General features: G+C 51.3%; 1 protein-coding gene across 1 annotated transcript; it reads right to left on the bottom strand.

Annotated features, from left to right (window-relative positions):
- Positions 1 to 477: 477 nt before the first annotated feature.
- TMPRSS5 (transmembrane serine protease 5) lies at positions 478 to 15,842 on the bottom strand. Its single transcript, XM_049641202.1, has 16 exons — positions 15,789 to 15,842; positions 14,327 to 14,510; positions 13,901 to 13,999; positions 13,285 to 13,407; positions 12,792 to 12,921; positions 12,327 to 12,440; positions 11,568 to 11,611; positions 10,703 to 10,865; positions 9,344 to 9,522; positions 7,487 to 7,585; positions 6,906 to 7,048; positions 6,479 to 6,631; positions 5,422 to 5,541; positions 3,196 to 3,358; positions 1,046 to 1,108; positions 478 to 773 (listed from the first exon to the last, which is right to left on the bottom strand). The coding sequence occupies exons 1-16, from the start codon at positions 15,840 to 15,842 to the stop codon at positions 478 to 480; spliced, it is 2,127 nt and encodes a 708-aa protein (XP_049497159.1).
- Between the last annotated feature and the right edge of the window lie 9,674 nt (positions 15,843 to 25,516).

Genomic DNA, 25,516 nt, shown 5'->3' with positions numbered 1-25,516 from the left:
CTCACCTTCCGCTCCGCCCCAGGGTCCCTTCGAAAAGACTGCCTGGAGTCTGGCTTTCTCCCTGAGTCCCAGCCTGGCCTCCACCTGCTCCAGCCCCTCCCAGCCAGGATCCGCTGTGCAAATACAGGGCCACCGCCAAGTGTGGGAACAGTAAATCTTCCCTCGCTCTTTTATTCATGCCCTCACCTCTGCAGACAGTGCCGAGGCAAAATAAACCCCACAAAATCCCTGTGGGCTCCAGCAGTCTGGCAGTCTCTTCTTTGCTCTTCTCTGCTCCCCTCTGGAGGGCAGAGGCTGGAGAAGAGACCCACCCGCCTCCCAGGAGGGCGATAGCCCCCTCTTATCCTCCTCCCAAGGGGGCTCAGTGAGCACCTCATGCCAAGCCCCAGACCAGGATCTGGGGACCAGACATGAGTGAGACCTGGGCAAAGTGGGAAAGCGATGTTCATGGCTTCCGGGAGCAGCGCTACATGTACATCACCTTCCTAGCCTCCCCCAAATTGCAGGAGGGCTTCTGGACCTGGGAGGATCAGGCTGTGTGCCCAGAACATTAGGTGAAGCGAGGTACGGCTGTCCTGGCTTCTGAGGGACCACCGTAGGGAAGAACGGACAGCCAGGTCTGTGGGAGACTTGCTCCGAGGGCCTCAGGGCCAAGGCACTATCTGCTAACCTTGCAGCCTTGACAAAACCATCCAGACCTCGAGAATTCCCGGGAACCTTCTCTTCCTCCAACTCTGGGTCACCAGGGAAGCTTTCTTTTAAGCCCGATTGGACTGGAGGAGAACAAGGGGCACTAGAGTTTACAGAAATGCCTTTTATACAGAAGGGAGGCAGCAGGCTTAGCGTGACCCACTGGTTTGCCCGGATGGTAGTTTCAGTGTTAAAACCAGGTCAATCCTAGGCAAATTGGGAAGATAGGTCACCCTGACTGAAGGGCCATGGGAAAGGATTCTCCCTCTGTGAGGCTGGTAACATGGCCAGGAACGGGGACATCTTGGACCAAAGCTGCCTGTTAATGGTTCTGGTAGTCAAAACTTTTCCTCACTACTCGTCCTCATGCACGGGGAGAGGCTGGGGAGCAGAGGGGGTCCTGTGGCCAGCTCAGGAGCTGTCAAGAGAAAATGGGTGAAAGGAAGGTGTCCGTGGATCTTTGAGGTAAGGAGGAAATTCCCTCAGTGTCTTTAGCAGTCTGCGGCCCATGAGGCCCCACACAGAGCCCAGGGTGTCGGGAAGGAGCTGAGGAGCAGCTGAAACAGTGCCAGTCACCGGGCTCAGCCTGTCCTGGAACCCTTCACCCCTATACAAACGCTGGACAGACGGACATGGGGAAAGACGGCTTTTCAAATTGCCTGGTGCTGTCTCTCCTCCTTCCCCCAGGACCCAGAGGGTGAGCCTCAAGGGAGAGCAGCTGTGAGTGCCTTCCTCTTATGGGCCTGAGGAGCCAGAACAGTCTTGGTCCTTTAGATCCATCCCAGGGAACAGGCAGCTGTCCGTTGTGTCCCAACTACAGGGTGTGGGGCAGATGTCTCCGGGGGTGACAGAGGTTTGGGTGAAAGCTGACAAGGCAGATCCCATGGAGACCACTTGGCCCAGACTCCCTATTTGACAGGTGAGAGCCCAAGTTTGAGGGAGGCTGGGTCGTTAGCTCAGGAAAGCAAACTCCCAAGTGGTTGGAGAACTAGATTGGGACTCTACACCCTCAGAGGCCACAGCCAAAGATTCCTGGGGAGGGAGGAGGCTCAGGAGATGAGCCCGGCCCTGTGAGCCCCCCTGCCTTCCTGCAGCCCTCACCCCACTCTGGGAGAGGCACACAAGGGCGAGACCGGCGCCTTCTGGAGCCAGGACTCCTCTTTCCGTTCCGTCTGAGTCCCCAGCTTGCTCTGCTCCAGCACCAACCCCAGGTATAAACCCTCCAGTGGCTTCCCCTGGGCTGCTCTGACCCAGGGCCTCCAGCGCACGAGAAGTGTGCCGGCCTGCCCCGCGTCTTCCTGTCCAGGTAATGGAATGTGTAAGAAAGATCAGCCTCGGGGCGCCTGAGTGGCTCAGTCGGTTGAGCGTGCGACTTCAGCTCGGGTCATGATCTCACGGTCTGTGAGTTCGAGCCCCGAGTTGGGCTCTGTGCTGACAGCTCAGAGCCTGGAGCCTGTTTCGGATTCTGTGTCTCCCCCTCTCTCTGCCCCTCCCCCACTCGCGCTCTGTCTCTCTCTGTCTCAAAAATAAATAAAAACATTAAAAAAAAAAGAAAGAAAGATCAGCCTCGTCCTCAGGAGTAGGAAGCTACTCCAGGCCTGCTACTAGGAACTCTTCTAGAGGCGATGGTATTCAAGACAGTTTAAACAGCCGTGAGCAATGGGCTCCAATGGGTCAGCAGGAGGCAGAGCCCCAAGGGTGAAGTGTACCCCAAGAGTGCATTCTGATGTGTCTGAGTAGAGGGGTGGGGGGATCCGGACCAGATATGCTGAGAGAGGCTGAATAGTGTAGCTGGGTTCTCTCTTCACTAGCCTGGAGGGTCCTAAGTGCATGGCCAGGAGAGGGCAGAGCACAGAAGGCAATAGAGAGACTGGGGAAAACCATCCCCTGACAGCTGCTGTACCAGCTTTTAGCATTTATAGCATTTCCAGTTTTGTCCTACTGTGGGTGAGCCCAGCACTTCCAAAAATAAAATGTAGGAAAGAGCTTGAGAAATGTTCCTCAGGAATGGCAGGCCTGCCCCCTCATTCACAGCAGCCCTTCTAGGAAAAGCAGGACCCCACGGAAGTTCTAACAAGTAGAGAGAGCCTGCATCCCACTATACCTTCCAGACCCCGAAAGCACAGAAAAGGAGAACGTTTCCACCCTGGGCATGGCAGCCAGGAGCAACCTGCTTACGAATTCTCCTGGGGCTCACAAGCTCTGCCCAGGCAGGTGGCAGAAGGGACAGACAAGTTTCCTGCACAGAAATGCCCTGACTTATTCCACGATAGTCCCCTAGAGCTCCCTTCGCAATTATTGCCTCACCACGCAGCTTTGTGCCTGGCTGGCCACTAATAATTTATTACAAATAAGTCAGTATTACAAATACTGACTCCAATAAGGCAGTCAGTTTCTCAACCTCTGAATTCCCTACAGAGCTTAACACAGCTGGGCACCCAGCTGGTCCTCATTAAAATCCTTCTGGACCTGAATTTTCCCACCCTTCCTTGCCCCCATCCCCACCACTGCACTCCAGCAGCTGGCCCAGGAGAAAGAGCCCAGGCACTCTTTCTCCTCGTTTTCCTAAGAGTTGGATTGGCGGGTGCCAGCCAACAAAGGAAGAGCAGGTGGGAGCCTCTGAGTCTGCAGATCTGACTGGTAGCTTGATGAAAGATCCTGGGATCTTCTGTAGGTAAACAGGGAATCACTTTTAGCAAATTCTCTAATTAGGGTTCTCTTTATCGTCCTCCTGTGGAAGATACTCATTTGTAATGTTTAAGTCAGGCCATCAATCTCACGGAGAACTGGAAATCTGTCAGAATATTGCCTAAGAAGGGTCTCTGGCAGGAGCCACTTAACTTCTTCCCAGGTTTTGGTTGCCTCACCTATAAAAAGCAGGGATGGCGATGCATTTGTATAGGCAGGTGACTCCACTAAGTGATAAAGAACCTTTCACGTCTACACTGCTGTGCAACACTGGACCATCTCGTTCATCCATGTGCCAAACGGTGATGTGGGTGTGGAATAAAAAGATCCAGGGTTCACTGGTGCTTACTAGTGGCTGGTCTTGGGGAGATGCTTCATCTTTCTGAACTAATTTTCTTGCCTATAAAGTGGGCACAATAATAATATCTTCACCGCATAGCTAGTGTGAGATCTCAATGAGGTACACGTGAGCTGTGTTGATAAACTGTAATAGCCCCATGTTACTGATTATTAACCGGCTACAATGACTATGATAAAGGAAAACCTCCCTTTAAATAAGCAAACACTCACAGGGACATGAGAAACACTGAAAAGATTATAGTTGATGGATTTGCAGGTAACTCTTTCCTGCCCAGGGGGATCAGCTGCCCTGAACCTGCCTCTTGAGATGGGGACTCACCAGAGTCAGGTGGTAAATGTTCGAGCTCAGGGAAGAGGCTGGAGATCTAAGAGCCGGGTGGTGGGGGCGGGGGGGTGGGGGGGAATGAGGCTGTCTGTCACCTGCCAGAGTCTCTCCCCCACCACTTCTGCAATGTGAGAGCCAACTCCCAGCAACCCCTCCCAGGTAATACAGCGACAGTAAATCGAGGTCCTTATTTTTTAGTGCACTTCTCCAAAAGTGAGCAGACCCTCCAGGAATGAATATTCATTTGTACTACCCCTCCAAAAAAATGCTGATAAATTCATGAAAAAGTTGTTATTGCTAAACGCTAATTGCATTTCCTTGGGTAAGCACCATAAAAAATTCATTGCACTTTTTAGAAACAAGATGCCAAGTGCATTTTAATTGCTAGAGAGAAGAGAGTCGGGGAGAAGCTTAACCAGGAAAATGCTAACTGGGCATAAACTCAGAAAGAAATCTCCCCGAGACAGAAGGCCCAGTGCTGGAACAGGAGCCAAGGAGACAGAGGTCTCATGAGGAAGCCAGAGCCTTCCAAGACAGCACTGACTTGGGGTGGGGGGAAGGTCCTCAAACCTGTGCATCAGCCCATCTGGACGGCGGGGGCTCTTTGCTGCAGGTTATGACACGTAGATTCAAGAAATGTAAAGAATTGAATAAGTGAATGCCCAGATTCTAGAGAGAGGAGCAGGAGTCAGATCCGGAGATTTAAGAAACATGTATGGGAGGAAAACTGTAATTCTATCCTTTTAGCGTGTATGTGTGTGTGAGAGAGAGAAAGAGAGACAGAGACAAAGAGTGTGTGTGTGAAAGAGAGACCGACAGAGACAGAGACACAGATAGAGAGTGTGTGTGTACGAGAGAAAGAGAGACACAGAGAGCAAGAGAAAATGAGGGACTGAGACCCTGTATCACTTCACTCCAAGACAGCAGTCCTTGAACCAGTTCACAGAACTGTCGTTATAAAAGCAAAGTCCTAACTGAAGGCCAACCAGAGCATTCTTAAATGTCCCCGACCCTGCCCGGTCGGGTCAGCCACAGCCACTTGAGAACATGCAGAGTGGGGAGGATCCTGACTGCATGGGCTTGCCCAGCCTTGACCCCATCTGCCCAGAAGCCTCGGGGCCAGGGGCTCCTCTAAGGAGGCACTTTCCTTGCCTGAGAGACATGGAGAAAGCGGTCCCAGGGCATCCCCGAGCATCCTCCCAAAAGATGCGTGCAGGGAAGGGCAGAGGGGGGGAAGGCAGGTGCCCAGCTGCCGCCAGCAGCATCTTCCTCACCCGCCCCTCCCCCCACTTTTCCAGCCCAGCCCCATCGGCTCTCCTGTTACTGAGGCTCCCTGGTGAGAAAGAGGGACTCAAAACCAGGGCCTGAGAGGAGAGGCCCGGACCCGGAGGCTGGCCTGCGGGCGATGACTGTCTTGTGCGAAAGGAGGTCCGTGCCTTCTGCACCTGGGTCTGCAGCTCCTCCTCCATCTGGCGGGCCTGCCAGAGACCCAGGAAGAAGTGTGAGGCTGCGTGTGGTGCGGTGGAGGAGGAACAGGGCTGGGAGAGGGGGGCCTGGGCTGACGGAGGAAGGAGCCAGACCCATGATGGCCCCAACACCTACCAGCCGAGAAATTTCCATTTGAGGAAACCACCGTTCAGAACCTTGGTTTCCACTTCTATCAAATGCAGCTAAAACTATTTCTCTAGGTTTTCTGTAAGGCTTGAGTGAGAACAGGGGTGTATGTGTCCCCTGAAACTCTAAAATGTACTACCGGCCACCTGCCCCTGTGCCCAACCCTGGGGAGAGATGCTTCTCATCATCACGCCCTGCATCTGTTAAGTACTTTACACAGAGGACCTGTCTTCATGCACATTATCCTCCTGGGCCCTCCCACTGAACGGATGAAGCCAAGTGGCTTGCCTGATGTCACACAAGAATTAATCCCCTGCTGAACCCACAATGCAAAATGCCGAGCTCTCTCCAAAGTGCAGGGAGTGCAGGCACTCACAACTGCCTTAGAAAGAAGGAACGAATGATGGTCAGAAATACGCCCACGAACAACATGAGGACCACCCACCACAAGCCTAGGGCTGCGCGGCTGTGTCGTGGTAATCTTACCTCACTACCTCGTCGCAGGAGCATTCGAGGTAGCCGTGAGCTACTACCAAGAAACTGGGGCTTGCCAAGGTTAGGAACGGGCCGAAGGTCACCCAGTAAATGGCAGATCTGGGCTACAAACTCAGGTCCACTCTTCCCTAGCTAATACTTAAATTGATAGAAATCCAATGCATTCAGTGCTATAAGCATCACTTCCTCCTCCCCATCTAGGGACCATTCTCCAGCCCCAAGCAGCACCCAGACCTAAGAGCTGAGCATCACCCAAGGGTTGGGTCCTTTATAAAGCTGCCCGCCCACCCCTGCCCCCACACTCACCCTCACAGTGTCATGGATCCAGTCCAGGAACTCGGCAACCTTGGCGTAGACGCCAGGGTGATTGGGCTCCGCGCAGCCGCGGCCCCAGCTGACCACCCCCACCAAGTGCCACGTGCCCCCGTCCAGGCACACCAGGGGGCCCCCGCTGTCACCCTGAGGGATCCAGACGTAGAGACACAGAGAAGCGGGCAGTTAGTCCTTCCCGGTGGAGGCACACCAGAACTCCCCAAAGCACGCCCTCTACACTAGGCCCCTTCTGCTTCCAGCACGGATCTCCGCTCACCTCGTCCCTCCATTAATCCTTAGCTGCACTACTTGACTCGCCTAGACACCCATCCTCCTAGAGAGGCTGCTCAGACCAGGGGTCAAGCCCCAGCAGGAAACCCCTCATCCCCGCCCCCGACCACGGTCCCGCTCACTGCTGCACCTGGCACGCGTCGGCCCTCCCGTCCACGTAGCCGGCACACAGCATGCGGGGGGTAAGGGCCCCGCTGTACATGCAGGAGCTGTTGCAGAGCCGGGTGCCCAGCAGGGGCACCACCGTGTCCTGCAGCGTGTCTGAGTTGTGGGCTGCGGGAGGCAGACATGGAGATGGAGGGATACAGAGCCGGGCCGTGGGGCACAAAGCAAGGCCAGGAAGACACAGCAGCTGGAGGGAAGGTGGTTAGAGGCCCCGGAGACACGAGACCCAAAGAGCAGAGTCCAAGGTGGGAGCTGTGGACTCCGGGAAGGAGGCAGGGGTCTGTCAGACTTAAGAGTGAAGAAGGCCAGAAAAAGGGCAGGGGTATAAAAGGCCTGGCTTCAGGGGAAACTCAGGGGGTGTTCTCCCAGGAAGACCCAGGCAGGGGAGACTGAGGCCAACGATGACACCAGAAAAAAAGGGGGTTGGCACTGCCATTTGGCCCGGGGGGGAGGTGGACATGGGAGGTAGAGGTGCGTCACCTGGGGGGAGGATGCTCCCCTACTCCCCCACCCCTTTTGTACCCAGGGCCCTGGGAGCTGACTCACTGTGGCTGGGGTCGGTGTGGCCCCAGCCAGACACCCAGCACTGTGAGCCCCTTGGGAAATCTTGCTTCTCAGCTGGCAGGCACACAGCACCCACGGTGTCTGTAGAGAAGCAGGTGGTTCTGGGCTCCACTCAGGCTCAGCTTCCCTTCCCTACCACCTCACCCTCAGCCTCGGGGAAGAACCAGGCCTGGCAGTTCCTCCTCACCCCCTTCTCAAACAACCCTGGTTCCCGGCCTCCACCAACCAGGCCTCCTGTAAGGTTGTGCAGGTCGTGCACCAGACCACATTGCAAGGGGGGCCACCATTTGCACAGAGGACAATGTATAAACTGCAGTGTGCAGGGTGCCTTCTAGGCTGGGCAGTGCACACCCCCAACCCGGGGACTGAGGGAGAACGAGAATTCCTTCCGAGCATCTGTACTCCTTTGGGACTTCACTTGGGGTGTTGGATCCCTCTTGCGGAATTGTTTCCAAAAGTGTGGCAAGTCCTATGGTTGGGGCCCACACTTGTCAGGTGGCACGTAGACATGCCATTAAATAATCGCTGATGCGTGAGGGGAGGAAGGGTTTTCTTCTGGGTTCTCCTTCAGTCCCTCGAACTACATCATGGAGAAAGATTCCATGGGGTGCCACTCTGTGGCTCTCCCAGTGCCTGTCAACTTCCCCCTAAATACAGAGACAGCAGGCCCAGACGCCAAATTCTGCAGACGACTTGAACCCTGGCTCGTTTTCGCTCTGTGTTTTCATGGTTGTTACCTATTTGCTACAAGTAATGTGGGCTCTCCAGTTAGGCAGTAGCTTGAAGTTCCCCTTTTAAAGGTACTTAAGTCAACTTAGGGGCACCTGGTGGCTCAGTCGATTAAGCATCCGACTTCGGCTCAGGTCATGATCTCACTGCTTGTGGGTTCGAGCCCCGTGTCGAGCTCCGTGCTGACAGCTCCTAGCCTGGAGCCTGCTTCAGATTCTGTGTGTCCCTCTCTCTCTGCCCCTCCCCTGCTCATGCTCTGTGTCTCTCTCCCCCTCTCTCTCAAAAATAAACATTAGGAAAAATAAATGTACTTAAGTCAATTTAGAAATATGAACTGTTGAGCAAAAGTTCAGAGTCACATAGGCCCAAGGGTATGTAGCAACACTGGGATTTGGGAAACCCAAGGCCATGGGTGGAGGTGGGAGAGAGGAGCACTGAGTGTATGTGAGTGTGTGCGTGTGTGTGAGAGAGCATGCACGTGGGTACTTGCGTGAGCACTGGGTGAGTGTGTGCGTGTGTTTCTGTGTGTGTGTGTGTGTGTGTGTGTGTGCGCTGGTGAGCACGCACATGCACATGCATGCTGGGGGGGCTTGCTCTTCGAGGGCAGGTGCTGTGGAGAAGCAGCCCTGGAGCCCGGACACCAGGTTCAGGAAGCATGTGCCGTGTGACCTTGTAGAGCATCCCTCTCCTCACTAAGTGTCACTGTCCTTGTCTGTATATACCTGTCTCATCTACCTGTCAGGGTTGTTATGAGAGTTGAAGGAAAGACATCTGGAAAACCATGTAGCATGTCACGCCGTGGCATGGGGACGGGGGAGGGGCGGTCTGTTGGTAGATAGAGCAGCCCGGAGCTCCGCTGGGGACTTGGAGGCAAGTCCCGCTTGCAGCCCAGCTGCGAAAAGCGCCAGAACCTTTGTCCCCAAAAGCGCCTGCGCAAGCCTGGGTGAAGCTGAGGTCCAGGAGATGGCAGAGCTCATCCGATGAACTGAGTGTGTTAAGGTTTACAGCGCTGGGCGGGAACTCAGAAGGGAGCTCACCTCTCAGGCGTCCCAGGGCCTGCCCCGCTCCCTCCACGGCCCGCAGCCTGTTCGTTCCTGGCCGGTGCCTCACCTGAGAAGTTGAGCGGTGTCCGGAGATGGAGGAGGGCGACGTCGTAGTCGTGATTCTGGGTGCTGTAGAGGGGGTGAGGGATGATCCTCTCCACCACAGCCCCCTGGTGCGGCCTGACGGCACTGTGGCTCACCAGCCCCGTGTACACCCGCCAGCTGGACAGCCGGGACAGCCTAAAACTACACACAGGAGCCGTGCTGAGCCCAGGGAAGGGAGGGGCAGAAGAGCCTGACATAAGCATGCCGGCGGATGGAGGAAGCTGGCCAGAGAAACCATTAATGGAAGCCCCCATCACCAGGCTGGCCACTCGCAGGACCCAGGGGCCAGGCCTCTTAGTATCGTCGCAGCAGCTGGCAAGATACTGGGCACACAGTAGGCGCTTAATAAATGCTGCAGAACGGCCAGAGACATGAGACACTGGGGGTCATCTGCAACCCCCCAGCCCCTCTGTCCTGAATGAGTCCCCTCCACATTTTGCAACGAACATCAAAGGGGCTTGTGTGACCTCCTAACTCTGAGTCAGAAAAAGTTCTGGGAGTCCTGCCTCTCCACTTACTACCTGTGAACATGGGGAAGACACCTCACCTCTCCCAGCCTCAGTTTCCTCATTGTGAAGTGAGGAGTGTGCTACTGCCCTGCCCGCCGCCAAAAGAAGAGGTCCAAAGAGCTCATTTGCTCATCATTCATCCCTTCCTTGCTCCAACCAGTATTTATTACGCACCTATTGTATTTCAGGACTGTTCTAGGCCATGGGGACATGGCCGTGGACAAATCAAGAAAGAGACCCAGGGGTAAACAAGACTGAGAGTCCCTGTTCCTGGGGAGCTTCCAGTCTAAAGGGGAGGAGAGACATTAAGCAAATAATTACCCGGAAGGTGATTTAATGACACTTGTGATAAACATTAAGAAGCACAGAGCGCTGTGAATACGAAAGTATTTTGAAAACTTCAAAACTGAGCCAGCACAGAGAACCAGTCTTTGTCTTACTGCTGCTACTCATGCAAATTGTTCTTGGCACTGAACAGGGAGAGCACTTCGCAATCCGTGCCCCTGAGGATGCACATGGGGAGGCAGACTGTTCGACGTGGACTTTTTTTTTTTAATTTTTATGTTTGTATTTATTTTTGAGAGAGAGAAAGACAGAGTGCGAGTGGGGAGGGGCAGAGAGAGAGGGAGACACAGAATCCGAAGCAGGCTCCGGGCTCCGAGCTGTCAGCACAGAGCCCGACGAGAGGCTCGAACCCAAGAACCGTGAGATCATGACCTGAGCCACCCAGGCGCCCTCGACATGGACATACCAACGGCCAAACGGAAAAGGCAACTGAGGCCGTGTCCTCCCCAGCAGCCCCCGAGACTTGCCTGTGCATGCAGTGTGCGGCCGTCATCACCCAGCGTGGGGCCAGCACAGAGCCCCCACACGTGTGCCGGGAGCCCAGGGCCACACTGGCCTGCCAGGGCCAGCGCCCGGGAGCCACGGTCTGACCGCCAACTATCCGAGAAGCCAGGGGCCTCGTCCCACACTCTGCAAACAGGAAAGCATGAGTGAGATGGTGACTAGGGAAGAGAGGTGGGTGATAGATTGGTCCTAAATCTCGGGGAGCACGGTCCAGTGTGGACGGCTCTGATTTATTTCTCCCGACCCTGAATTGGGGGTATGAGAAGGCAGAAATCAGTCTGCGAGCTCACGGAGGCCCACACTCAGGCCTGCATTGTGTGCAGAGCCCCGACACCTAACCAAATGCCTGTCCCACAGGAGGGGTCAGAATGTTGGTGTGTAGAGGGATGCATGCAACAGGAGAGGTGAAGACACAGACGGATGATTGGGGTCACACGCAAGGAGCTCTGCAGACTGTCTCCCATGCAGCCCCTGGTTTACCACCTTCCTTAGTCTCCTAAAGTTGCTAACCGGTTAACGGCCTATAGTAATCCCCCTAGGGGCTCTCCAGAGGAAAGCGGGAAGGAGCCTCAGAAGTGAAGACAGATAGTGCTAGGAAGAGAAGCAAGATCATCCAACCAGATCGGTGGCTGGTGGGGGACACGACAGAGGAGTGGACGGGGCTCTGTTGAGATGGAACTGTGTCTGCAAGAAGGTGACCGGCAGGCAGAGGGGAAGGTGGGCAAGGAACCCCATCCCACACCCACTCTGTGTGGCTCTCCACACTCAGGACAGTGGGGAGACCCTTTCCTCCCACTGCCACCTTCCTGGACTGGACACATGACTCACCAGAGCATCTGAGGGAAACGATTTGACCAGAAGCGCAGCTGTCCCTGCAAAATGGAGATGGCAGCAAGAAGCTGGACAGGGGCCCACCCGAGGGCATGGAGGCCAGGTGGAGACAGAGGAGGCCTCCGGTGCAGCCCCCCTCTGTTTCCCACCCCCGCCCCAAGCTCCAGGCCCCTCCTCATTCACAGGCCCCCAGGACAGCACTGCTACCCTGGCCCATTGCCCCACCCCGGGGTACCAGCGGAGGTCGTGGCCCTTGAGGGTTGTCCTAGACAGGGCCCCAAGTTACAGACAAGAAAGTCCAACTGTGCCCACTAAGAGCCCCCAAATGGACGTGTTTTCGGTGGATGAGCGGATAAGGGACTGAAGGAAGAACAGGGAGCTTTGTCCCATGCCCCTCCTGGGCTTACTCTCTCTTCTCTATCCCCCGCCCTTTGCTCTCCTCTCCCCCTCCTCCTTCTTAGCAAACCTCCATTCCTGATGGACCAAAGCCCTCTTCTCTCACCTGCTCTTACTGGCCCCAGCAGCCTAATGCCTCGATCGTTCTAGTGTCTCAAACCCACAGCATCCCGGCTCTCCTGGCAGAGTGAATCCCCACTCATGGGAACGGAGTTTGTGATTTCAGACTGGGAAATGTTCCTCTGTGTCCTATATCATACGGCCAATGTCTTTGCTACCAGCCTCCCATGACAGGAAGATTTCTGCCGGACTGTTCACCAGGAAGTAAGGGACCCCACTCAATCTCCTCAGAAGCCCTACCTGGGCTGCCACACCTCCTCCAGGAAGCCTCCCAGACCTGGAGAGAGCTGAGCAAACCCCTGGGAGCTGTTGAGCTGGATGTCAGACAGGTTCACTCCCTTGTAGTGAGTGAGTCTTGGCAGAAGAGGGGAACAGAACGGGAGGAAATCGGTTTACACTGTAGCACAGGAGATGGCAGTTAATCATGACCGGGATATACGTGATATACAATCCACCCAACAGTACCCTCACTGAGCAAGACTTTGACAATGACTTCTGGGATTTATATTTGTTAAAAAGCAGTATTGCTCAAAGGAGAGAAACAGGCTGGGGTACCATCGTGTCCAGAGGCCCGAAGATGGCCAAAGTGACCTCTTGCCAGTTCCTGAGCACTTTGATGGGGACGGGCAGATAGAGGTCTCCAACTCCCCCTTTCCTACCACCAGCCTGCAACCCTCCCCGGGCCCCTAGCCTGGCCCCAGTTACCTGAGATGTCCCAGGCTCTGGCAGATCCGCAGCCCCAGGGCAGAGCTCCAGCCCTCGTGGCAGACCAGGAGCCAGTCTGGCCTCACCTGTACTGCCAGCAAGAAGCCCTCAGGGTTGATTCTGAAAGATACTGAAGGCACAGCATAAAAGTCACATCCTACCTACTGAGGGGTAGAGGGGCAGAGTGGCCAGGGGGAGCTGGACCTGGCCGTGCGGGGACCCAAAGAGGCCTTAATGACCCCTGTCTGTGCCTCGGCTAGAGGTCAAAACAGTCCCCAGGGTGTGCTGGATGCTCCGAACCAGAGATCCACTTTTTGAGGCTGGACCATGCCACTCCCTTCCCACCAGAGGAGGAGACCCGGATGCAGGCAGTGGATTCATGGCCTTCCATTTTGGTCCTCTTTGCCCCTGGCCAGAAGTGGGGAGCCCAGAGCTCTGAAGGGGCTCAGGGCTGAGAAGAGGGCAGTCTTGCTGCCTTGGGGGTGTGGCCCACCTGTTCTGGGAAGCGAAGGGAGCAGGGCTTCCTCACCACTGGCCTCTGAGCAGCTCAAAGGCATCTCCTCATCCTGCAAGTTCCCGGGAGATGGCTGAGAGGCGGCTGGCCACAGATACAGCACTTCAGAGGACAAGGACAGGGAGAGGTCACAGAGAAGAGGCTAGGAGAAGGGAGGGATTCCCAAGGAGAGGGCCAAGGGGCAGAACAAGACCCCTGCAACAGAGGGAGACAAAAGCAGCTGCCTGGGGACTCATGTACCACCCAGCCTTAGGCGGGTCCCCCAACTAACACCCCGAGGAGAGCACACTCTGTCTGTCCCTGTCTCCGTCTCTCTTTGACTGGGAATGATTTCTAGAAAACGTCTGCCCTGGGCCTCCCCGGGTCATCCATTCAAGTACCTTACACTTCTCACTGTAGGACTAAAACATTCTTTACGCGGAGCCTAGATCCCTCCAGCTGCAAATCCATCCCTTCTCCCTCGCTGTCAGCTCTGGGTAGATCAGAAAGACGCTCTTCCTGACTGCCCTTTACACCCGCTTGTGTCTTGCAACAAGGATCCCCCAGATCCTGTTCTCCAGCCCTCCCCAGAGCACCGAAGGGCCCCAGCACTGACCGAGAAGCCATGAGCCGACGCTCACACCAGCCAGCAGCGCCAGGGCGCCCAGCCCCACGCAGCCGCACCGCCTTGAGCACCAGCGCCCCGCCCGAGAGGCTGTGGGAGAGGGCAGAGGAGTCTGGGTGCCCCGCTCCTGCCTGCCAGCCTCACTCTGCCCTGAGGCACCTCCACGGGGCACGGCAGCCACTGGGCTGTGGCGGGAGTTTGCTCCCACTGTCCCTGCCCACCTCCCCCTGCCCCATCACCACAGAGCCCACTCAGTCCCCAAACTGGGAAACGGCCAAAGCGGTTCCGGGAGGAGCAGTGAGGCTGCCTCTCGCCATCGGTAATTTGGGACTGGCCCATGAAGGGTCTGGGGAATGTGGATAGCTTATCCACTCACTGTCTCCACCCTATCATTCCCCATAGCCCAATCTCGCCTACTGGGCTGCTGCTGGGCCTCAGGCCTCCTCAGTGGGTCTCCTGGCTCTGCTCTGAAGATCCCACGTCCTGGACCCTCCTCTGCATACTGAGGCTCCATGTGGGCTTGGCCATCCGGCATCAGGCTCTGGGAAAATAACTGTCGGTCACTCAGGATCCCCACACCACGGTAAGAAGTCACAGCCCACTACGAGCCCCCACTCTCTAACCTCGGCTGTGCACTCACTGCCTTTTCTTCATCTTAGACACTCTCTCTGTCTTCCCACCGATGCCGATGCCCCTCCAGGCCTTCTCCGCTCCCCTGGATCCCCTAACCTCACCCACCTTATTCTTACAAGGCCAGTAAGCATCAGAGCAGGTATTCAAACCCAGACTGGGCTGACTCTGAAACCCAGACTCCTCACCACCCACTCCCCTTGCCTCCCACAGCTATCAAGGGCATCCACTGAGTCTCTCCACATCCCTCCTCAGGCCTCCAGACCCCAGCCTTCTTCTTCCCCTCCTGTGTCAGAGTAGGAAGTGCCCCTGCACAATGCACCATATTTAGCCCAAGTGGATAGGCCACAATGGGGGACACTGTAGGGAATTCAAAATAAACCAACATGGAACACTCCCCAGCTGCCCCCAAAGAATCTGCAGTGGAGTCCTGACAATAGGTCATGGAAAAAAAGCAGAACATGTTAAGTGACAGAAGGGAAGTTCAGTTTCACCACCATTGGCATTCAGAAGCAGAGCTTACTTCTCACCGGGGAGATCAAAAAAGGCTTCCCAGAAAAGGCAGCCTGAGACAGGCCCTCGGAGACGCACGGGGCCTACATGGACATATATGGGCATTGGGTGTTCTAGGCGACTGAAGAGGCAAAAGCATGGGGGTGGAAAAGCACAGAGCAGAGTAAGTTATATGTTTGCCTGAAGTTCATGTGCCGTGAAGAAGAGTAATGGAAAATAAGATCTTAGGGGAAATACTGGAACAGCAGTTCAAAGCTAGGTCTGCAGCCTAACACCTCTCCAAACTTCAGTTTTCTCATTTGTAAAATAAGAGTGATCACCATTACTACCCAACAAGTAATCTCCCTCCTCTAGTTCTTGTCTCCATTCATTCTCCATGTCAGAGCAATCCTAAAATTCAAACATGAGCAAGTTAATCTCATCTTTAAAGGACCCAATGAGAGGCGTCTGAGTGGCTCTGTTGGCTGAACGTCCGACTCTTGATTTCAGCTCAGGTCATGATTCCAGGTCATGGGATCGAGCCCTGCTCAATCATGGGCTCCTCCCTGAGTGTGGAGCCTGCTTAAGATTCTCTCTCTCTCCCTCTGCCCCTCTCCCCCCACCCTCTAAAATAATAATAATACTAATAATAATAATAATAATAATAATAAAGTACCAAATGAATCTCTGTAGTCTGATAAATCCAAAGTCCTAAGACATGGTTCACAAAATCCCCTGTGATCTCACCCTTCCTCACCTCTCCATCCCCAGCTGCCAGCATGACTCCCTCCTCAGTGGAATTCAGGATCATACTAACACACATGCCAGTCCTCCAGGCCTTCACGTGCTCTCACACCACAGAGACTTTGCACTTGCTGTCCTTTCTCCCATGTAGCTGACTCCTAGGACCCTTTAAGACATAGCTAGACATCACTGCTCTAAGAAGTTTCCTTCAACCCATAAGGCACCTGTTTTGGCCCTATATTGTGCTCATTTACCTCTCTCTCTCTGCCTTTCCTCACTGGTCTAGGCATCCCTAGATGCCCTGTGGGAGAGAGAGAGAGAGAGAGAGAGAGAGAGAGAGAGAGAGACACCAGGTCAGGGATAGCACAGATGTAGGTACAGCCTTACCATTTGGGTCAGTGGCACCAATGTAAAGCCTCAGGGTCTGCTAGTCAGGGTTCTGCTCCTGTTCTTGGATCAGCATTGATTAAATAGCCCAGCCAACTTGGTTGGAGGGTGAGGTTTCCCTAGTTCACATAGGGCCCCTCCCTTTATCCTCCCCCCACTACACACACACACACACACACACACACACACACACGTGCGCGCACGCGCGTGCCAAAGAGACAATAAATCTGCTCAGAAACCATGAATAGACCCCTTGTTGCAGGGAAAGGGGCCAAGGGCTGGGCTGGGCTGGGCAGCCTCAGGCCCTCCCATCTGCTAACTAGAAGCTTAGAAACAGAGAAAAAGGTTATAGGGAGGAGGGGAGGCCAGCTACTGTTGCTTAGCAACCAGGTCCCTTGTGCCAAACAGTGTGCCCCGTGCATGCTAGCACATTCCCCCTTCCTGCTGACAGGGCTGTATTGGAAAGACTGATATTAGCATTTGTTGAAATGTTTCTGAGCCCTCTGGATTACATCTCATCTCTGTGTGGGTTGGCTTTCCCAGCAGTGTGGGGCTGTCACCATGTTGGAATTGGGATGATAATGAGGAATCTTAGTCGTTTCTCTCCTCAGGGCTACACCTGTCGCCCCAATGCTGAGGAAATGGGGCCTCTCCCCCCAGCTGCCCTGGGGACCAGTTACTACAGGAGCCCCCAGTGCTATCTTGCTTCAAAGCACAAAGCGGCCCGGCTGAGCTGAGCACGCCTGGGAACCACAGCTCTTCAGAGAGGCAGAACAGGTCCCAAGGAAGAAAAAAGACTTGTGTGGCTTCCCCTGTTCCAAATGCTTCCCACGGACCCCTCAGATAGAACAGTTAGGAATACGGGCTTTCACCTAACCCCAGATCTGCGACTTCCCTTACTGTCTCACCTGTAAAATAAGGAAATAGTACCCACCTCATGGGACTGATGTTTGAAATGAAGGAGATACTGAATGTAAAGCTCCTAGCCTGATATCTAGCATAGAATCTACTCAGTAACTATTAGCTGCTATCACTATTATGATTATTACTGTTGAACCTCATCCACACAGCCTTTATTTTTGCTATTTTCCTCTTACATTCAGTGTGTCAACTCTGAGCTTATGGTAGTCACACACAGCACCCCACACTTCTAATACAATGAAGAGACAGAGGTCAGCTATGAATCACAGAAGGAGGAGGAAAGAACTGGTGGCGAGTGCTGAGAATTCCCTGGCTAGGCTCTGAGATCCCCTAAAACAAATACCCCTCTGCCCACATAGATGAATAGTTACTGTGTGTCTGGAATTAGTTTGGGCATGGAGAATGAATACGTCACAAACTAGGAAACTGCAGGCTGAGGGAAGACACAGGAACAGGTATAAATAACTGTTATTTGTGAAAAGTTTAATAACAGGGGCATCAACATAGATGTATAGGAAGATAAAGAAATAACCCAGTCCTTTGCCCAGAGGACACAGAAAAGGCTTTATAATAGAGGAGACATTTGAGCTGTGTTTTAAGAAATGAGAAGGCAATCACAGAGAAGGGCATTTCAAATATGTTACAGGTGATGTCAGTGAAAATGCCAGAGTAAAGCCCTCTGAAAATTCTCTTCTTCACAAAAGCAAGGAGAAAACTGACAAAAAATTATCAGAATCAACTTCCTCAAAAGTCTGGAAATTAACCAAGGGCTTAATATGGAAAGTGTTTATTCAAGAAAAAGGACACAATCTTGGTAAGAACAGTGAGCCTTTATGGCATTTTAATGTTTATTTACTTTTGAGACAGAGAGACAGAGAGACAGAGAGAGACAGAGTGTGAGCAGGGGAGGGGCAGGGAGAGATGGAGACACAGAATCCAACGCAGGCTCCAGGCTCTGAGTTGTCAGCACGGAGCCCGACGTGGCGTTCGAACCCACAAGACGTGAGATCATGACCTGAGCCAAAGTCGGATGCTTAACCGACTGAGCCGCCCAGGCGCCCTGCTTTATGGCATTTTAATTTGCTCTGATTCCATCACCCTCTCTCCAGCGCTGAAGTAGCCTTAGGAACCAACATCCCATGATCACAGGGAAAATCAGCAGCTTGGTAGTCACAGGTAGAAGAGGGTTGGAGCTCCTTCAAAAAGCCTCATTTCCAGAGAGCAGTCATTATTTGAACTGTCTGGAAGATCCCTTTTGCAAGGCCATCTTACTTTGACTGGACTCTGAGCTTGCCCAGGATGAAGAGCTTTTTCCCTAAGGAGGTCTGTTGAAAACAATCAAAGACAATCGTGGGCCTCTATGGCTGCCTGAGGCAATGGATAACAGTTGGGGCAAACAATAAGCTAATCAAAAACCTTAAAATAAAAAGCTGGGGAATAAGGTGTCCATAAGGGGATTTTGAAATATTCCAGAGAATCTAGAAAGCATGCATATGCATAGGAATGTGCGCATACCCAGGGCCGTGTACTTATTTAGGAAAGACTTCAGGAAGGTCCTAAGCTCTCATCTCTGGCTAACCTTGATGCTCTAAAAAAGTAGGAAGTGAAGGCTAAGGCAGAGTTGTAAACTTCCTGGCTGATTGTTGAAGGCCTGCCCCAACATGCCCCTAGAGCCTCTGCAAAGACTGAGAGACTTATTGGTTCTAGGCATCTAAAGCAAATCTCTGTCCAGTCTTTAGCTGACCACTAAGCTGACTGAGCAGAGACTTCAGTGGCCACACATGACAAAGAATACATAGACATTACAGAATTTGTTCAGAAAAGTCACTAAACAAACAACATCAACAATAAACACCAGGGAAGAGGGAGAATCTGATTTCCAGACTTGATGTGTTATATCATTTAAAATCCAGTTTCCAACAACAAATGGTGAGGCATGCACACACACACACACACACACACACACATACACTAAGAAAGTATGGCCCATATTCAGGGGGTAGGGAAGCAATCAATAAAGGGGTTCTGGTTCAAGATGATGATATACAAAACGCTCCTGAACTCACTTCTTTCCACAGACACAGCAAACCTACAGCTACACACAGAGCAATGGAGCTCATTTCCAAGTTCCTTCCGTGGAAGGCCTGAGCATCTTGTTCACCTTACAACTCATGTAAGTTATAATACGGTGACTGTAGTTTATAACACTTAAACGTATGATTAGATTTTCCTAAGAGTATATAACTTAAATGTTCTCACCAAAAAGTAAGTAAACAAATATGTCTACAAGTAAGTAAACAAATATGTCTAAAACAGGTGATAGATGTGTTAATAAACTAGACGAGAGGAACCCTTTCACAATGCACATAGACATCAACATCATTAAGATGCACACTTTAATTTTACAATCACAAGTTTGTCAATCATAAGCGTCCATAAAACTGAAAAAAAAAGTGTGGGTTTTAGATTACACTGAGACCGGCCTCTTCCTGGCCATCCTTCTCTGCTCTGCTACCTAAGAAGGCTCCCTTCTCTTTCTCTCTGCTACTCCTTCCTTCCCAGATGAGCTATTCTGAGGGCCCTGGCTGTTTCCCTGGTTTGGACAGAATACCACCACCAGGGTAAGGCAGCAGGAGCCTACGGTTCAAAGTGTAAGGAGGTAGTCACTAGCAAGCGGAGTGTTAGTACCTGACTACTCTAAGAGTGATGCCTCCTTAAATTTTGTGCCATAGGGTGAGCCATCTGAAAACCAGCTGAAGCGTGACCCCTCTGCACGAAGGCCCCGGGATCTCTATTTTTACCATGGTGATTCAAATACAGCCTCATCCTAGTTCTGACCCTGCTCCTCTACTTTCTTCCCCCTGACAACTCCCTGACTCCCAGGACCATGTCTATGGATAAGCCTCAACTCATGAACCTTGAAATTTTGCTTTCTCTCCTCCTTCAGTCACTATTCTCAAAAATATCGGCTGTCCTTCAGAGGGGCCCTGGCACTTTCAGACAGAGAAAAAATACCTAAGTTCAAGTTATACAGAATTCTCGGACTTACAAACTTTGTTGAAAGAATCTACCATTGAATCTACCATTACTACTACAGGAAACTGGAGGTGGCCCAAGCCCAGGTCTCCTGACGTCTGGTCCAGGGTTTCCCCCCACTCCTACCACATACATGCCCCACACGTCATGTCTTCACAGAACATGTGGGCTCAGCGAGAAGAAGGTCCCCCTGTGGACCACAGCTCTGGCCAGCGCCTATGGAGTTCTATCCTGCTCCTGATGTCCCCTTCCTGTCTACCGGTGGGTGACAGCTTCAGCTCTTGTTTGTGGATTTAAGCCTGCCTATGATCTTCTGTTCCAGACTGCCTGCCCTACCGATTTCAGACTTGCTGAGATGGCCCCCATAATCACTCTCTTTCTTTCCCAGAGGAAGAAAGTCTGGCGCTCTCAGTGTAGGTCATGAGAGCACACATGGGGGGAAATGCAGGATCAAGATTTCGAGAGGCTCTGTACGTCCCCTTCAGTGTCATCTCATGCCCTTTTGTTGCTTCATCTGTACCAGGAATGCCTCTCTCGCTCTCATCCAGCCTCTATCTGTTCATGATCCATCTGTATCTACAATATCCCCAGATCCCCTCAAACAACTCCCACCCCCTCCCAGTTCAGTTTGGCTCATCCCACTGGGGTTAGTTCAAGCCATCGGACCCTCTAATGCCATCCCACAGTCTAACGAGGCCCAAGGGCATACCTCCTTCCACCCAACCCTCTGCAGAGTAATTTTCTCAATGAAGAAATTAATGATACCTAAATCTAATAAAAGAAAGCTTTAGTGAGTGAAAATTGGGAAAATGTGAGATCCAGTTAACTTATTCTAGACCATTACTGCATATTAATAGGCAGCCAAGAAACCCTGACTGTTGCCATTTTGCTTGCATTGAATACAAAGAAATGGATAAAAGTATATTTAGAAGGAAAAGAATAGCTATGTGATCTCATATAGTAATCGGTTGTTTATTCATTAGCACACTGCTTTCTGAGTACTCTCTTACATCTTGTTACTCTGACCAAAATCTAAAGTAAGGGATGCCTGGGGCACCTGGGTGACTCAGTCTGTTAAACGTCTGATTCTCGATTTTGGCTCAGGTCATGATCTCACAGTTGGTGAGTTCGAGCCCACATTGGGTTCTGCACTGACAGTACAGAGTCTGCTTGGGATTTTCTCTCTCTCTCTCTCTCTCTCTCTCTCTCTCTCTGCTGCTCTCTCTTTCTCTCTCAAAATAAATAAATAAAGTTAAAAGAAAAAGACCTAAGTTAAATGTCCCTCCATCTCCTCCAACAGCCTCCACATTGGATAGCCCCCTCTTGTAGTTCATGCATCACATGCATATGGGACATGGCTGAGGGCTAATTGGTGGTAAGCCCTCAAGACCAGGGACACTGTCTCTTCTTCTTCATCTTTTCAGTTGCACACAGTGACTGGCATGTGGCAAGTGCTCAGTAAAGTCTGTTGACGCAATCAATCAACATGTGCACTTGCCAGTCTGTTTTATTTCCACTCTTCTACCATCCTGTCCAGTCAGGGACGTTTCACCCCCCTGCCTTAGTTCAGACTCCTATCATCTCTTGCTTTCTAAACAATCTCCCTGCCTTTCTTCTCAGCCCCACATAGCACATCCTCCACATGGCTATCAGGATTCCTCCTCTTTTTGGCCTCATGTTTCATTGCATCCTCCCCCTCCGTACACACACCCCGTAAACTATATTCCAACTATAGTCAAATTTCTAGAATATTCCTCAAGTGGATGCCATTTCCACTCTTCACTTAGGCTGTGCTCTCAGGCTAGAATGTCCTTCCCTCATGTTTTCATAATTAGAAAGCTTCTGATGCTTCAAGATATGGCTCAGCTGTCAACCCATCGCAAAACTTCTCACTGCATCCCCTAAATCCAAAATTACTGGCTTCTTTTTGTACAGGCACGCCCTGGAGGCATTGCTGGTTCAGTCCTAGGCCACAGCAATAAAGTAAATATTACAATAAAGTGAGTCAGATGAATCTTTTGGTTTCCTAGGGCATATAAAAGTTATGTTCACACTATACTGTAGTCTAGTAAGTGTGCAATGACAGCATTATGTCTAAAAAGGCAATATACATGCCTTAATTTTAAAATACTGTATTGTGCAGGGCGCCTGGGTGGCTCAGTTGGCTAAACCTCTGACTTCAGCTCAGGTCATGATCTCACTGCTCATGGGTTTGAGCCCCATTTCAGGCTTTGTGCTGATGGCTCGGACCCTGGAGCCTGCTTCAGATTCTGTGTCTCCCTCTCTTTCTGCCCCTCCCCCCCCATTCATGCTCGGTCTCTCCCTCTCTCTCTCTCTCAAATAAATAAACATTTAAAAAATACTGTATTGCTAAAATATGCTAACAATCAACTGAGATTTCAGCAAGCTGCAATCACTGATCACAGGTCCCCCTAACAAATACAATCATAATGAAGAAGTTAGAAATATTGCAAGAATTACCAAAATGTGACATTACAAACATGAAGTGAACAAATGTTGTTAGAAAAATGGTGTCACAGACTTGCTTGATGCAACGTTACCACAAATCTTTAATTTGTAAACAAAACAAAACAAAACAAAACAAAAAACACAGTCTGCAAATCACAATAAAGCGAAGTGCAATAAAACAAGGTATGTCTGTCTGCATAGAGTTATTCCTAGTACTTTGCCCAGTAAGCAGCACATCATAGTTCCCAAATTAGAAAAAAAAAAAAAAAATTTAGCTCTATTCTGTCCTGCCCTGCACTCCTGTTGCATCAGCCACTAAGGCAGCCAAAAAAAGGGACAAAGAAAAAAAAAAAAAAAAAAAAAAAAAAACAACCAAAAAACAAAAACAACTCTCTCGTCCCCACACAGGAGCATGCATTCCTAAGAGGATAGGGAAACAAGGCCTCCCTTGTTCAAATATTCAGACAAAAACTTACCCAAGTTGTATTCTAGGAAATGATTTCTAAGCCTACAAGGAACTATATCCATGGTTTCTGGACGACTTCTCAAGCTCAGGGATAAAATATGAAGTTTATAATTTACATACCATAAATAAAAATACCATCCCAAATTGTTCATTTTGTTAAGCAACTACGTTTTCCTTTTTTAACTTTGTTTAAAAGCTGTTTACTTTGGGCGTGCCTAGGTGGCTCATTCGGGTAAGCATCCAACTTTGGCTCAGACCATGATCCTGTAGTTCACCTGTTCGAGCCCCGCGTCGGGATCTGTGCTGACAGCTCGGAGCCTGGAGCCTGCATCGGACTCTGTCTCCCTCTGTCTCTACCCCTCCCCTGCTTGCGCTCTGTCTGTCTCAAGGAGGAAAAAAAAAAAAAAAAAAAAAAAAAAAAAGGTCAACTTTGGGAGTCATTCAAATTTCTAAAGACAAGTTTGTGGACTACTCAGTCAAACATGGACTATGAGGAGATTTCCCCACATGGTGAATCATTGGTGTCACTATTGGACACAAAGGGCATTTTTCACCTGCTTTAATTAAGACAAAAAGGAGTAGCAAAAGATATCAATCATGTGGTTGATTAAAAATAACTTCCCAAACATCTGCTCTAGTTCAGCAATAGCCACCTGACATTTTAAATCAGTATCTAACAACTGATATGACTGTAAAACCTTTGTGACTCAGAGAAAATCAGTCACTCTCTCCATGTGCAACCTTCTCAGATACCCACTTTGTCATCCACTGGTCTTTCCTTTCTTCTCCAAGACTTGCTCTCATCAGTCACCCAAAGCCCATTCATGCCTGTCAGTATATGGTGCAGGGTCGGGCACTGCACAAGGTGCTCTGCTTTCTGGGAACTCAGTCCAGGTCAGACACACACATGCAGAACACAGAGACCACACCATGACCCCGGTAATACGGCGGATGGTAAAATCAACATAAGCAAAGTGAGAGTTTTGTTTTCACATCAGCTTGTGTAGGGGCAGTGCCTTTGATGTTTATTCTGTCTTCACGACCATCCCAGAAGGTGAGCAACACAGGAATTTCTATCTCTGGTAAGTGACCAGGCATAGAGAGCAGAGGAGGTAACTGTTTTGCCCAAGTTCACACGGCTAGGCCAAGTGACAGGAGCAAGGAGAAAATCATGTCTTCTGATTTTACATCAGCGCTCTCTGCCCACCCCCACCCCTCCAGGGCTACCCCCTGCAGATCTGGGAAGACCAGTGAGAGACTGCCAAGGTCAGTGGTCCCTGGAGCGAGAGGCAAGCCGAAGACTGGGGTTGAGGTTGGGGAGACAGGGAGAGGTTTGAGGAACCATGCCAGCTCGGACAGGTGGGGTGGAAGCAGCTGACAAAACCAGCATTAGCCCGTGAAGTTTCCGTGGCAGCGATTTTCAGAAACCCTCCAAATTATGGGAGAACTGACTTGGTATGTGGCAAGATGAGGAAGGAGGGGCATGAAACCACAAGGGTCTTTCCTTTTATTCTGGTTCCCATTCAGTTTTAAAAGATATACCCAGGCTAGAAAAATGCTAATGCCACTTCAGCTCCCCTCTCTTTTCCTGCCGGAACAGAAGCAAAGTTCCGAGGGCCCTGGGGCCGCATCAGGGATGCCTGGAATCAACAATGAGCTCTGCCAGTCTTGTCTCTGTCCTCTGCCAGTCTGCGAACCAGGGTTACAAAGCAGCTGTCACAGTAACTTGACTAATTAAATTAGAGCCCACTGAATGCTTTATTGACCTGAGACTCACTCCAGTGAGCAGGCCCACTTCAAAGGTGACTATGTTCATGGCTGTTAGTTAACAGATTAAATAAAATAGACAAAGACAATGATGGGCAATAGGAAAAGTCCTGTTCCTGTAAACAAAGCGTCTAAAGCACAGCTGCTAGAGTGTGTGACCTGCTATGGGGAGAGTTGTGTGTTCCCTCTACCCAGATACATATGTTGAAGCCTTAACTCAGAACGTGACCGTATTTATGGGGGTGCCTCGGTGGCTCAGTCGGTTAAGTGTCTGACTCTTGGTTTCGGTTCAGGTCGTGGTCTCACGTTTCATGAGTTCAATCCCCGCATTGGGCTCTGTGCCAACGGTGCAGAGCCTACTTGGGATTCTCTCTCTCTCCCTCTCTCTCTGTACCTCCCTACCTTGTTCTCTCTGTCTCTCTCGAAATGAATAAACTTTAAAAATTTTTTAAAAATAAAATAAAATAAAAGTGATTGTATTTAGAGACAGGGTCTTCATGGAGGTATTCAAGTTCAAAGAAGGTCATTAGGATGGGCCCTAATCCAATATGACTGGTGTCCTTGAAAATAGGGGAAATCTGGACAGAGACGCAGAGAGAAAAGATGATACAAAGAGACAAAGAGAAGACGGCCGTCTACAAGCCAAGGAGACAGGACTGGAACAGACCTGATCTTGGACTTCCAGCCTCCAAAAC

Source organism: Panthera uncia, chromosome D1 (genome assembly GCF_023721935.1).
Source record: "Panthera uncia isolate 11264 chromosome D1, Puncia_PCG_1.0, whole genome shotgun sequence".
Classification (NCBI taxonomy): Eukaryota; Metazoa; Chordata; class Mammalia; order Carnivora; family Felidae; genus Panthera; species Panthera uncia.
Note: the sequence above shows the minus strand (reverse complement) of the source record. Positions and strands in the feature narration are given on the sequence as shown.

Bases quoted from the DNA above. Each gene is read 5' to 3' on its own strand.
- TMPRSS5 (XM_049641202.1), bottom strand. From the start codon at position 15,842: ATGATCCTGAATTCCACTGAGGAGGGAGTCATGCTGGCAGCTGGGGAT. The intron at 14,000-14,326 runs GTAGGCGAGATT...CCTCTCCCACAG, and splicing joins TGAGGCCCAGCAGCAGCCCA to CCTCTCGGGCGGGGCGCTGG. The intron at 5,542-6,478 runs GTGAGTGTGGGG...GGTCTCTGGCAG, and splicing joins GGATCCATGACACTGTGAGG to GCCCGCCAGATGGAGGAGGA.